The following is a 13,930-nucleotide window of genomic DNA, read 5'->3' as shown; positions in this document are numbered from 1 at the left end:
ATCACAAGCATTCTTATACACCAGTAACAGACAAGCAGAGAGCCAAATCAGGAATCAACTTCCATTCACAATTGCTTCAAAGAGAATCAAATACCTAGGAATCCAGCTTACAAGAGATGTAAAGGACCTCTTCAAGGAGAACTACAAACCACTGCTCAGTGAAATCAAAGAGGACACAAACAAATGGAAGAACATACCATGCTCATGGATAGGAAGAATCAATATCATGAAAATGGCCATACTGCCCAGGTTATTTATAGATTCAATGCCATCCCCATCAAGCTACCAATGAGTTTCTTCACAGAATTGGAAAAAACTGCTTTAAGTTCATATGGAACCAAAAAAGAGCCTGCATTGCCAAGACAATCCTAGGTCAAAAGGACAAAGCTGGAGGCGTCACGCTACTGACTTCAAACTATACTACAAGGCTACAGTAACCAAAACAGCATGGTACTGGTACCACAACAGAGAAATAGACCAATGGAACAGAACAGAGTCCTCAGAAATAATACCACACATCTACAGCCATCTGATCTTTGACAACCTGAGAGAAACAAGAAATGGGGAAAGGATTCCCTATTTAATAAAGGTGCTGGGAAAATTGGCTAGCCATAAGTAGAAAGCTGAAACTGGATCCTTTCCTTACCCCTTATACGAAAATTAATTCAAGATGGATTAGAGACTTAAATGTTAGACCTAATACCATAAAAACCTAGAAGAAAACCTAGGTAGTACCATTCAGGACATAGGCATGGGCAAGCACTTCATGTCTAAAACACCAAAAGCAATGGCAGCAAAAGCCAAAATTGACAAATGGGATCTCATTAAACTAAAGAGCTTTTGCACAGCAAAAGAAACTACCATCAGAGTGAACAGGCAACCTACAGAATGGGAGAAAATTTTTGCAACCTACTCATCTGACAAAGGGCTAATATCCAGAATCTACAAAGAACTCAAACAAATATACAAGAAAAAAACAAACAACCCCATCAAAAAGTGGGCAAAGTATATGAACAGACATTTCTCAAAAGAAGACATCCATACAGCCGACAGACACATGAAAAATGCTCATCATCACTCGCCATCAGAGAAATGCAAATCAAAACCACAATGAGATACCATCTCACACCAGTTAGAATGGCAATCATTAATAAGTCAGGAAACAACAGATGTTGGAGAGGATGTGGAGAAATAGGAACACTTTTACACTGTTGTGGGATTGTAAACTAGGTCAACCATTATGGAAAACAGTATGGCGATTCCTCAAGGATCTAGAACTAGATGTACCATATGACCCAGCCATCCACTACTGGGTATATACCCAAAGGATTATATCACTCTACTACAAAGACACATGCACACGTATGTTTATTGCGGCACTATTCACAATAGCAAAGACCTGGAATCAACCCAAATGTCCATCTGTGACAGACTGGATTAAGAAAATGTGGCACATATACACCATGGAATACTATGCAGCCATAAAAAAGGATGAGTTTGCGTCCTTTGTAGGGACATGGATGCAGCTGGAAACCATCATTCTTAGCAAACTATCACAAGAAGAGAAAACCAAACACCGCATGTTCTCACTTATAGGTGGGAACTGAACAATGAGATCACTTGGACTCGGAAGGGGAGCATCACACACTGGGGCCTATCAGGGGCAGGGGGGAGGAGGGAGGGATTGCATTGGGGAGTTATACATGAAATAAACGTTATGCACATGTACCCTAGAACTTAAAGTAATAATAAAAAAAAAGAAAAAAAAAAAGAACTCAGGACTAAGAAAATCAATCAAAACCACTCAGCTACATGGAACTGAACAACCTGCTCCTGAATGACTACTGGGAACATAACGAAATGAAAGCAGAAATAAAGATGTTCTTTGAAACCAATGAGAACAAAGATACCAATACCAGAATCTCTGGGACACATTTAAGCAGTGTGTAGAGGGAAATTCATAGCACTAAATGCCCACAAGAGAAAGCAGGAAGATCTAAAATTGACACTCTAACATCACAATTAAAAGAACTAGAGAGGCAAGAGCAAACACATTCAAAAGCTAGCAGAAGGCAAGAAATAACTAAGATCAGAGCAGAACTGAAGGAGATAGAGACACAAAAAAAAAAAACCCTCCAAAAAATCATGAATCCAGGAGTTGTTTTTTTGAAAGGATCAACAAAATTGATCGACTGCTAGCAAGACTAACAAGAAGAAAAGAGAGAAGAATCAAATAGACGCAATAAAAAATGATAAAGGGGATATCACCACGACCCCACAGAAATAAAAACTACTATCAGAGAATACTATAAACACCTCTATGCAAATAACTAGAAAATCTAGAAGAAATGGATAATTTCCTGGACACTTACACTCTTCCAAGACTAACCAGGAAGAAGTTGAATCCCTGAATAGACCAATAGCAGGCTCTGAAATTGAGGCAATAATTAATAGCCTACCAACCAAAAAAAGTCCAGGACCAGATGGATCACACAGCTGAATTCTACCAGAGGTACAAGGAGGAGCTGGTACCATTCCTTCTGAAACTATTCCAATCAATAGAAAAAGAGGAATCCCCTAACTCTTTTATGAGGCCAACATCATCCTGATACCAAGCCTGGCAGAGACACAACAAAAGAGAAAATTTTAGACCAATATCCCTGATGAACATCGATGCAAAAATCCTCAATAAAACTGGCAAACCGGATTCAGCAGCACATCAAAAAGCTTATCCACCATGATCAAGTGGGCTTCATCCCTGGGATGCAGGCTGGTTCAACATTCGCAATCAATAAACGTAATCCAGCATATAAACAGAAACAAAGACAAGAACCACATGATTATCTCAATAGATGCAGAAAAGGCCTTTGACAAAATTCGACAGCCCTTCATGCTAAAAACGCTCAATAAATTCGGTATTGATGGAACGTACCTCAAAATAATAAGAGCTATTTATGACAAACCCACAGCTGATATCATACTGAATGGGCAAAAACTGGAAGCATTCCCTTTGAAAACTGGCACAAGACAGGGATGCCCTCTCTCACCACTCCTATTTAACATAGTGTTGGAAGTTCTGGCTAGGGCAATCAGGCAAGAGAAAGAAATCAAGGGTATTCAGTTAGGAAAAGAAGAAGTCAAATTGTCCCTGTTTGCAGATGACATGATTGTATATTTAGAAAACCCCACTGTCTCAGCCCAAAATCTCCTTAAGCTGATAAGCAACTTCAGCAAAGTCTCAGGATACAAAATTAATGTGCAAAAATCACAAGCATTCTTATACACTAGTAATAGACAAACAGAGAACCAAATCATGAATGAACTTCCATTCACAATTGCTTCAAAGAGAATGAAATACCTAGGAATCCAACTTACAAGGGATGTAAAGGACCTCTTCAAGGAGAACTACAAACCACTGCTCAGTGAAATCAAAGAGGACACAAACAAATGGAAGAACATACCATGCTCATGGATAGGAAGAATCAATATCGTGAAAATGGCCATACTGCCCAAGGTAATTTATAGATTCAATGCCATCCCCATCAAGCTACCAATGAGTTTCTTCACAGAATTGGAAAAAGCTACTTTAAAGTTCATATGGAATCAAAAAAGAGCCCACATTGCTAAGACAATCCTAAGCCAAAAGAACAAAGCTGGAGGCATCACACTACCTGACTTCAAACTATACTACAAGGCTACAGTAACCAAAACAGCATGGTACTGGTACCAAAACAGAGATCTAGACCAATGGAACAGAACAGAGTCCTCAGAAATAATACCACACATCTACAGCCATCTGATCTTTGACAAACCTGAGAGAAACAAGAAATGGGGAAAGGATTCCCTATTTAATAAATGGTGCTGGGAAAATTGGCTAGCCATAAGTAGAAAGCTGAAACTGGATCCTTTCCTTACTCCTTATACGAAAATTAATTCAAGATGGATTAGAGACTTAAATGTTAGACCTAATACCATAAAAACCCTAGAAGAAAACCTAGGTAGTACCATTCAGGACGTAGGCATGGGCAAGCACTTCATGTCTAAAACACCAAAAGCAACAGCAGCAAAAGCCAAAATTGACAAATGGGATCTAATTAAACTAAAGAGCTTTTGCACAGCAAAAGAAACTACCATCAGAGTGAACAGGCAACCTACAGAATGGGAGAACATTTTTGCAATCTACTCATCTGACAAAGGGCTAATATCCAGAATCTACAAAGAACTCAAACAAATTTACAAGAAAAAAACAAACAACCCCATCAAAAAGTGGACAAAGGATATGAACAGACATTTCTCAAAAGAAGACATTCATACAGCCAACAGACACATGAAAAAATGCTCATCATCACTCGCCATCAGAGAAATGCAAATCAAAACCACAATGAGATACCATCTCACACCAGTTAGAATGGCAATCATTAATAAGTCAGGAAACAACAGGTGCTGGAGAGGATGTGGAGAAATAGGAACACTTTTACACTGTTGGTGGGATTGTAATCTAGTTCAACCATTATGGAAAACAGTATGGCAATTCCTCAAGGATCTAGAACTAGATATACCATATGACCCAGCCATCCCACTACTGGGTATATACCCAAAGGATTATAAATCATGCTGCTATAAAGACACATGCACACGTATGTTTATTGCGGCACTATTCACAATAGCAAAGACTTGGAATCAACCCAAACGTCCATCTGTGACAGAGTGGATTAAGAAAATGTGGCACATATACACCATGGAATACTATGCAGCCATAAAAAAGGATGAGTTTGCATCCTTTGTAGGGACATGGATGCAGCTGGATACCATCATTCTTAGCAAACTATCACAAGAACAGAAAACCAAACACCGCATGTTCTCACTCATAGGTGGGAACTGAACAATGAGATCACTTGGACTCGGGAAGGGGAACATCACACACCGGGGCCTATCATGGGGAGGGGGGAGGGGGGAGGTATTGCATTGGGAGTTATACCTGATATAAATGACGAATTGATGTGTGCTGATGAGTTGATGGGTGCAGCACACCAACATGGCACAAGTATACATATGTAACAAACCTGCACGTTATGCACATGTACCCTAGAACTTAAAGTATAATAATATAAATTTAAAAACCCAGTTTTAACTACTTTACCAAAATGCCTCCCAAGGACTGTTCGGTCTTCTGTCTTATTGTCTCACACTCCTGGTCGCTTGTCCCCATTCCCCCTAACACTCCCGTAAGTCAGACCCTGCATGATTCATGAAGGGAATGTCAAAGGGCCTCCTATTTGGTCTCCTCACCTTCAAACCCTCTCCCTTCCTATCCCTGGGTATGTCCTACCAAAGGTATGGTACCATGCAGCAGAGAAGAGCTGGTCTTTGGTTCTTTGACTCAACTTTGAATCCCAGTGTCATCAGTTGCCTGCCTCTGCATTCTTGGGTTAACTGAATGAGAGTAGCATCTGTATTAAGAATTTTCTTTTTGAGTGTTTAATGAGATAACATAGGTCAAGACCTTCCCATTGTGCCTGACACATAGTAAAGGCTCATGTATTAGTCCATTTTTACACTGACATAAAGAACTACCTGAGACTCTAATTTAAAAAGAGGTGTAATTGACTCACAATTCCGCATGGCTGGGGAGGCCGCAGGAAATTTACAATTATGGCACAAGGTGAAAGACAAGCAAGCACCTTCTTCACAAGGTGGCAGGAGAGAGCAAGAGTGAAGGGGGTACTGCCACACACTTTTAAACTTCATATCTAATGAGAACTCACTATTATGAGAACAGCATAAGGGATATCACCCCCATGATCCAATCACCTCTCACCAGGTCCCTCCCTCAACATGTGGTAATTACAACTTGAGATGATATTTGAGTGGAGACAGAGCCAAACCATATCATTCTGCCCCTGGACCCTCCCAAATTTCATGTCTTTCTCACATTTCAAAACACACTCCCAAATCTCATGTCTTTCTCACATTTCAAAACACAATCATGCCTTCCCAACAGTCCCCTAAAGTCTTAACTCATTCCAGCAGTAACTCAAAAGTCCAAGTCCAGAGTCTCATCTGAGACAAGGGAAGTCCCTTCTGCCTATGAGCCTGTAAAATCAAAAGCAAATTAGTTACTTCCAAGATAAAATGAGGATACAGGCATTGGGTAGATGCTCCCATTCCAAATGGGAGAAATTGGCCAAAACAAAGGGACCACAGGCCCCAGTCTAATCCAAAACCCAAGGCAGTCATTAAACCTTAAAGCTCCAAAATAATCTCCTTTGACTCTGTGTCTCATATCCAGGCCACATCAATGTAAGAGGTGGGCTCCCAAGGCCTTGGGCAGCTCCACCCCTGTGGCTCTGCAGGGTACAGCCCCCGAGGCTGCTTTCACAAACTGGTGTTGACTGCCCATAGCTTTTCCAGGTACACAGTGCAAGCTGTCAGTGGATCTACCATTCAGGGGTCTGAAGGATGATGACCCTCTTCTCACAGCTCCACTAGGCAGTGTCCCAGTGGGGACTCTGTATGGTGAGTCTTCAGCCTCACATTTTCCCTCTGCATGGCCCTAGTAGAGGTTCTCCATGTGGGCTCTGCCCTGCAGCAGGCTTCTGCCTGAACATCCAGGCATTTCCATACATCCTCTGAAATCTAGGCAGAGGTTCCCAAACCTCAATTCTTGCCATCTATTTACCCACAGATCCCCAACACCACATAGAAGCAGCCAAGGCTTGGGGCTTACACCCTCTAAAGCAATGGCCCAAACTGCACCTTGGTCCCTTTTAGCCACAGCTGGAGCTTCAGCAGCTGCGACAAAAGGCGCCATGTCCCGCGTCTGCACAGACCAGCAGGGCCCTGGGCCTGGCCCAGAAAACCATTTTCCCTCCTTGGTCTCCCAGCCTGTGATAGCAGGGGCTGCTGTGAAGATCTCTGAAATGCCCTTGGAGATATCTTCTCCATTGTCATGACTATTAACATTTGGATTTTTACTTATGCAGATTTCTGCTTGAATTTCTCCCCAGAAAATGTTTTTTGTTTTTTGTTTTTTTTTTTTTTTACTACCACATAGGTTGCAAATTTTCCAAACTTTTATGCTCTGCTTCCCGTTTAAACATAAGTTCCAATTTCAGATCATCCCTTTGTGAATGTGTATGACCATATGCTTTTAGAATCAACGAGGTCAAATCTTAAATGCTTTGCTACTTAGAAATTTCTGCTGCTAGATATCCTAAATCCTCTCTTTCAAGTTGAAAGTTCCACAGATCTCTAGAGCAGAAGAAAAATGCTGCCAGTCCCTTTGCCAAAGTGTAGCAAGTGTAATGTTTACTTCCAGTTCCCAATACGTTTCTTATTTTTATCTGAGACCACTTCAACCTCGACTTCATTGTCCATATCACTATCAGCATTTTGGTGAAATTCACCCAACAAGTCTCTAGGAAGTTTCAAACTTCCTCACGTCTTCCTGTCTTCTTGTGAGCCCTCCAAACTGTTCTGACCTCTGCCTGTTACCTGCTTCCAAAGTTGATTCCACATTTTCAGGTAACTTTATAGCAGTACCCCACTTTGGGTACCAATTTTCTGTATTAGTCCATTTTCACACTGCTATAAAGAACTACCCGAGACTCGGTAATTTACAAATAAAAGAAGTTTAATTGACTAACAGTTCAGCATGGCTGGGGAGGCCTCAGGAAACTTACAATCATCGCAGAAGGTGAAGGAGAAGCAGGCACCTTCTTCACAAGGCAGCAGGAGACAGCAAGAATGAAGGGGGTACTGCCACACACTTTCAAACCATCAGATCTCATGAGAACTCACTCACTATCATGAGAACAGCATAAGGGAAACTGCTTTCATGATCCAATCTCCTCCCACCAGGTCTCTCCCTCGACACAAGGGAATTACAACTTGAGATGAAATTCAGGGAGGGACACAGAGCCAATCCATATCAGTTTAATACATGTGAACTACTGTTACGTCATTCTTCGCAGGAGAAACCTTCAATCATGTTTCCCCCTTTCCCAATGCCATTTACCACCATGGGTACTCAGCACCCACCACAACCTAGCCCTGAAATTCTTTTTCATCTAATTTCTTTGTTTCTACAGTCCATCCAATCATCTCTTCTGTGTCCTGACCTCACAGTGGGATGTAGAGAGATGAACGTGTGTTCTGGAGTCAGGTAGATCTGGGCTTCAACCTCAGTTTTTCCCCTTCCTTGCTCTGTGAGTTTGGGCTGATTCCTTAAGCTCTCTGGGCCTCAGTTTCTTCATATGTAACATGAGGATAAGGTTATAGTGAGGATTACACATAGAAGAGCATCATCCTAACACCTACTAGGTGTTTGTGCCTAGCATCTATATTGTTCATTAAATCCCTGCTCCAACTAGCCTGCCAGTCCTGCGCCCAGCACACTATCTTCTTTTCTATCTATTTCTTTACATCTCTAGGCACGGTTCTTCCAACTGGAAAGTTTCCTTGCTCCACCACCTTCTTTTGGATTGGTGCTTCATATCTGTAATAATACCAAGAGCTTTGTTTTGTACAATTCTTTACAGCTTTCACAATTCTTTCCAAAACTGTCTCAATTAATTTGTACAACTCTGGGAGATACTCCAGTTTGGTAATTATTATTTCTATTTTTTAAAGGGAAACCGAGGCTCTGAGAGATTGAATGACTGATTTATGGTTATAAATGGGGCTTGGAGGCTGGTCACCGTGCCTTCCTTCCCTGCACCATTTTGCACCTGAGTGACTGCTGCTCACCTGACGTCAGTACCCTTTGTAATGTTGCAAATTGTTTTTCCACAGGTGCCTGTCTTGTCCCCCTAGGGCAGGGACATAGTCTTATTCCTTTCCCCTGGCCAAGTGCCTTTCACATATCTGTTATTTTGTTGATGTCATTAAACGTGTTAAAATTTGAATTAGTATGTTATGTTGCAAGACCATTGCAGGAAACTAACAGCTGTATTGGCTATGAGGTTGAAGTGGTGTAATTACATTTTATTTAAGAGTGAGAATCATAAAGATAGGTCCCACGCTTGAGGTGCCTGCTTCTCTGCACTCGTGCCTTTGGACTTTGATTCCTTGGATCTGGGGAATTTGGAGTTAGCTGCTCCATCCTCTGTGCTCTGCATTCTTGTGCTATAAATAACCCTGACCACAGTGGATTGTAATTAATCCGCTTATCCATCTGTTTCCCCCACCCTCAGACTGTGAGTCCCTTCAGGGCAGTCCTCCTCAGTGTCCAGGGCCCGCCACTGTGCTTGGCACATAATGGAAGTTACATGAATAAGCCAGAAAGATCCATCTGGGTCCCTCCCCTAATCCCCTAGGATTGTACATGTTCCCATTATCTTACTTATAGTACATATTTCTTACCTCTTATACTGAATTAAAGGCAGGTTTCATGTTTTACTCAGTTTTGTAGCCTCCCTAACAACCATGAAAGGAAGAAACTCTAATTATTGACTGTCTATTGTGTGCCAGTAGTGATTTTAATATATTGTCTCACTTTTAAATAATTTAATTTAATGCTCATAATAGGTTGATAGGGTCGACATTATCATCCCTGAATTACAAATGAGGGAACTGAGACTCAGGGAAATAAAGTAATTGAATTTAACCAAGTTTACAAAGCCAGTAAGTGTCTATGCTAGCATTTCAATCCCTGTCTGCCGGCTCGAAGACCAATGCCTTTCTTTTTTGTTGTTGCTCTTTGTTTTTTAACAGCACATAGGATACTGCCTTAGCTTAGCAGGTGTCAACTCTGCTGAACTTATCAACTCTGCTGAACTAAGGCTTGAATTTAATCACAGTGAATCAAATCTGTGCAAGCTTGTTCCCAACTATGTCAAGTGCATATACTGCTGCCCTCCCATTTGATTGTCTGGATGAAATGCTTCTGGAAACATATACTGAGCACTAACAACACACTAGGCACAGCACTAGGTATTGGGCTGAAGGCAGGCTCCCTCAAGAAACGTTCGGCCTAGTGAAATAACAGACTGTAACAGTGATAATAAATGTGATTTGTGCTATGGCAAGACAGAAGACAAAAGCTTAGGTTGGCCTGCGGTGGTCTTGAGGAACTTCTGAGTATTTTCTAAAGGAGGAATGGGAGTTGGCTAAGCCAAACAAGAAGAGAGTACAGAGCAAAGAGTATATGGTAATTCTGCACTAAGGTATAGAATTTCAGGCGGGACAGGCCTGAAACAAGTAGTATTTTGGTGGAGAAGGGCAGGGAGAGCAAGAGATTCTGAAGCTGGTCACTCTGTCCACATCACGAACCTAAGGCCATTACTGGCTACCAGCCATTGCCCCTACACAAGCGTACTTTGGCTTAGACGACAGCTAGGACTCTCTTCACTCAAGAAATGAGTTAGAGAAACAGCTGGCAGCATCTCTATCTGTCTACTCTAGGGATATGAGAGATGAGGGATAAACATGGGGTCTGCATTTTCCTGATGTGTAGGAAATAATGAACAAGCAATTGGGCAAACCCACATGGTCTTCTGCCTGGGGTGGGCCATGGCTGCCCTCAGCAGGCCAGGAAGGTGCAGCCTGGCTTTACACCTATATTCTTGATGTGCCCCTGGAGCAAAGGGCCACAGGGAAGCGATGTGAGCTGTAAACAGAACCAGGCCATGTTCAGAACCACTTTCTTAGGTGCTGGGCTGAAGAGTTCTGCCCACTCTGGGCCGCCAGGTGGGAAACTGAAAATGTCAGTTGGGTTCACCCAGTTCAAGTTTTCCTCTTTGCTATGCCTGAAAATGTTATTTAACTTGAGACTTTGTTTAAGCAACCAAAGAATGGCTGAGAATTGAGCCAACCCTGTGATGAACTAACTATATGTAACTTAGTAAATAATAAATTTTTATGTATCTATATTCATCACATGCAAAAACAAATCCAGTAGCGTGCTGATACTATCAGTTCCTTCTTCCTCCCTTCCTTGGGAACTTAAATAAAATCCTCAAGTCAAGTTCTGTCTTGGTCCAGCCCAGATCTTACTCTGTTTTCCCATGCTATTGTGTTGTGCATTAATTCCCTCCCACATCCTGCTGCAGCTGCCATCCCATGTGATCTTCACCAAATCACTGTGGACTGGTCACTTCCGCATATTCAAACTGTCTATCCCATCCTTTAAATTTAGTTAATTGCCCCTTGTACTGAAATGTACATGAAACTCAGCTGAAATCAACCATGTTTACTTCTAAGGCTAGTCTGCATACATTTCTTCTATCTTTTGCTCCTTGCTTACCTCTCTAGCTCTCCACTCCAACTGTGCTCCCTCCAATGCATTCTTCACACTGCTGTCTGGATGATTTATCTAAAATTCAAATGCAATTATATCACTCCTCTGCCAGAACCCTTCAGTGGTTTTCAGATCCTTTCAAATGACATCCAAACTCCTGAAGCATTTGGAGCAAGGCCATTCATGAGCCAGCTTCTTCCTACCTCCCTGGCATCATCCCCTAACTTTCCCCTTGACAGTTTGTGACACAGCAATGCTGAATTAGTTATGACTCTCCAAACACACAATGTTATTTAATGTTTCTGAGTCTGGGTATGGCTATACCACCCTGAATACACCCAATCTTGTCTGATCTCAGAAGCTAAGCAGGGTAGGGCCCGGTTAGCACTTGGAAGGGAGTCTGCCAGAACAGTCCTTTCTACTCTATTTTGCCTTACAAATATGATCGGCTTTTAACATTCTCTCCACTATCCCCTTCTCTGAGACCTTCCTAGACAGAACGCATCTCTGGGCTGCCTCTGTCTTGTTCAACATCTGCTATTACCTGTCTATACATTCCCAAGACCTATTTACTTATAGGAACTCTCTCTTATCACTGAATAGCACAGGGCCTAAGACAGAATAGGTGCTTAGTCAGTGCTCTCTGAATCATTGTCCAATTACGCATCCTCACCATCATTTAAGGGACTCATGTTTCAGCCACAGCCACACTGATAACTGCATCCTGATTGACTTTCCCAGGTCGGGCCAATCACTGGTCTGCAATCATCGGAGGATCCCACTCCAAGAATTATGTACTGTGGGAATATGGAGGATATGCCAGCGAAGGTGTCAAACAAGTTGCAGAATTGGGCTCACCCGTGAAAATGGAGGAAGAAATTCGACAACAGGTAAGAAAAAAAAATCACAGAATGACCAAATAACAGAAATGCAATCAAAACACTCCTTAGATATTGTTCCCAGAGGCTTGAAATTTGCAGTACAGTGTGCTAGAAGAAAATCTATTTGCTGAGTTTGGGGTTTTATGTTAAGTAGAGGACAGACAGAGGCACAAATATCCATTTTGTTGTCTCAGATTGTCCCTGACTGCATTCATGTTTTCTTCAGCCTGTGCTAAATGCTGCTGCTGTGGCCACATTGTTGGGATGCCTTGTCTCTAGTCTCCTGAGAGTCAAAGCTGTGAATTAAGGTTTTCTTACTGTGATCTTTGAGAGGGTCAGAGGAGTAATAGTCAAGCTGTCCAGCCAAATCCCCAAATAAGCATTTGTGTGTTGGCATGTGCTTTTTGCCACTATGTCTTGAGGTACTTGATAAATTAGTCATTAGTTCATCATAATCATTATGGACTAAGGCATCTTCTGTGTCCTATGTTGTGTGGGCCCAGGAGCAGTCCTGTTATCTAGGCCCTCACTGATACCTCTGCGAGATAAGGGAGAAAAAGCCCATAATTCTTGTCAATTCATTTGGCTGACAATGCCGTCGTCCTTCATCAAAAGCCTGATGAGGTTGACACCAGAGAGGAGGCTAATGAGAGAACCTTGGAAGAAGAGCCACGTGGCTCAGTGGTGGTTTACTGCAAGACGTGGCAGGGCAGCTTTAGCCATCACTACCCACAAAAGCCCGTCCAGCCTGAGAGAGCACATGGGAGCATGTCCCACTGCCCACCAAGTGCTCAGGAGGAAGTAAGGAAAGAGGAAAGCATGCTTGGGATGTGATCATTTTACAACACAGGTCACTAAGAGGCTGTTGCCCTCCCTGTGCTCCTGTCCCACATCTCCTGAGACAATGCAGGAGGCTAAGGAAACACCAGGGACCCCATCTCCCAGTATGCATGTGCCCAGAGGCCTGAACTGCACAGCAGGGCAAGCACAGCTGAGGCCTGCAGTGCTCCCTACCATCTGGACTCCAAGCTGCCCACAAACCCTAAATCGGATGCAACAAAGGTCACTCTGACTCCTGCTATAAATCCCCTGAGGAATCAGAAAAATGCCCTAGAATGAGCTTATGTTTCTTATTAATTTGATTTAAAGTCTTTCCTCCTTTCTTGGAAGAAAAAGATGTTTGACCAGATGTTTTAAGAGTGCATTCTATTCATCCAAGATGAGCTATCTGACTATGCTCTGTTTCTCTGACTCTGGCTGCCGTGCCTCACAATTGGCATCACTCCTTCAGACTATGGCAAAGTTATGCAGGGCACCATATTGGCACTAGTCTGTCTAGCCTATCATGAGGGAACCCTTGTTTGGGATCCTAGGGGTCCACATTCCCAGTTCTCAAGTATGGGATTGTGCCTCCCTGATTTGTCAAGCTCCATAGTGTGGAATCTTGAAAACCTTTTGTTACAAATAGTAGTTGAAATATTAAAGTTTGCCGTTAATTACATCAGGGTCAGGGACATCTTCACGATAATGTCAGTCTCACTTGTTGGCTTACTTGAAAGTTTTCTGGAAAAAGAAGCCTGCAGGAATTATATGTAACTGGAACTATATTGTGCTGGTGAACATTATCTGACATATGTCATAGCAATAAAAAGATTGAAAACTCATGGGTGGGACCCCCCACCACCACCACTGCCAGCCTCAGAATGTCCCTCTTAGGAAAAGGTTCTTTGGTATGTTCCTAGTCAGCATGCCTGTGATTGGCTTGTATTACCACACAGGCAACATCTGTCTGCCTATCCCAGCTGGCTAG

At 42.3% G+C, this 13,930-nt stretch overlaps 1 protein-coding gene across 1 annotated transcript in view; it reads left to right on the top strand.

Moving 5' to 3' along the window:
* Nucleotides 1-13,930, top strand: part of SPON1 (spondin 1) — a 316,933-nt gene that overhangs the window by 180,092 nt on the left and 122,911 nt on the right. The window contains exon 6 of the mRNA XM_033204547.1: nucleotides 11,981-12,129. Coding sequence (XP_033060438.1) covers nucleotides 11,981-12,129 — 149 coding nt within the window. The remainder of the gene's footprint in view (nucleotides 1-11,980; nucleotides 12,130-13,930) is intronic.

This window comes from Trachypithecus francoisi, unplaced genomic scaffold (genome assembly GCF_009764315.1).
Source record: "Trachypithecus francoisi isolate TF-2019V2 unplaced genomic scaffold, Tfra_2.0 Lachesis_group8, whole genome shotgun sequence".
In the NCBI taxonomy this organism is placed as follows: Eukaryota; Metazoa; Chordata; class Mammalia; order Primates; family Cercopithecidae; genus Trachypithecus; species Trachypithecus francoisi.
The sequence above is the reverse complement of the archived record's forward strand: the minus strand, read 5'-3'. Positions and strand labels throughout refer to the sequence as shown.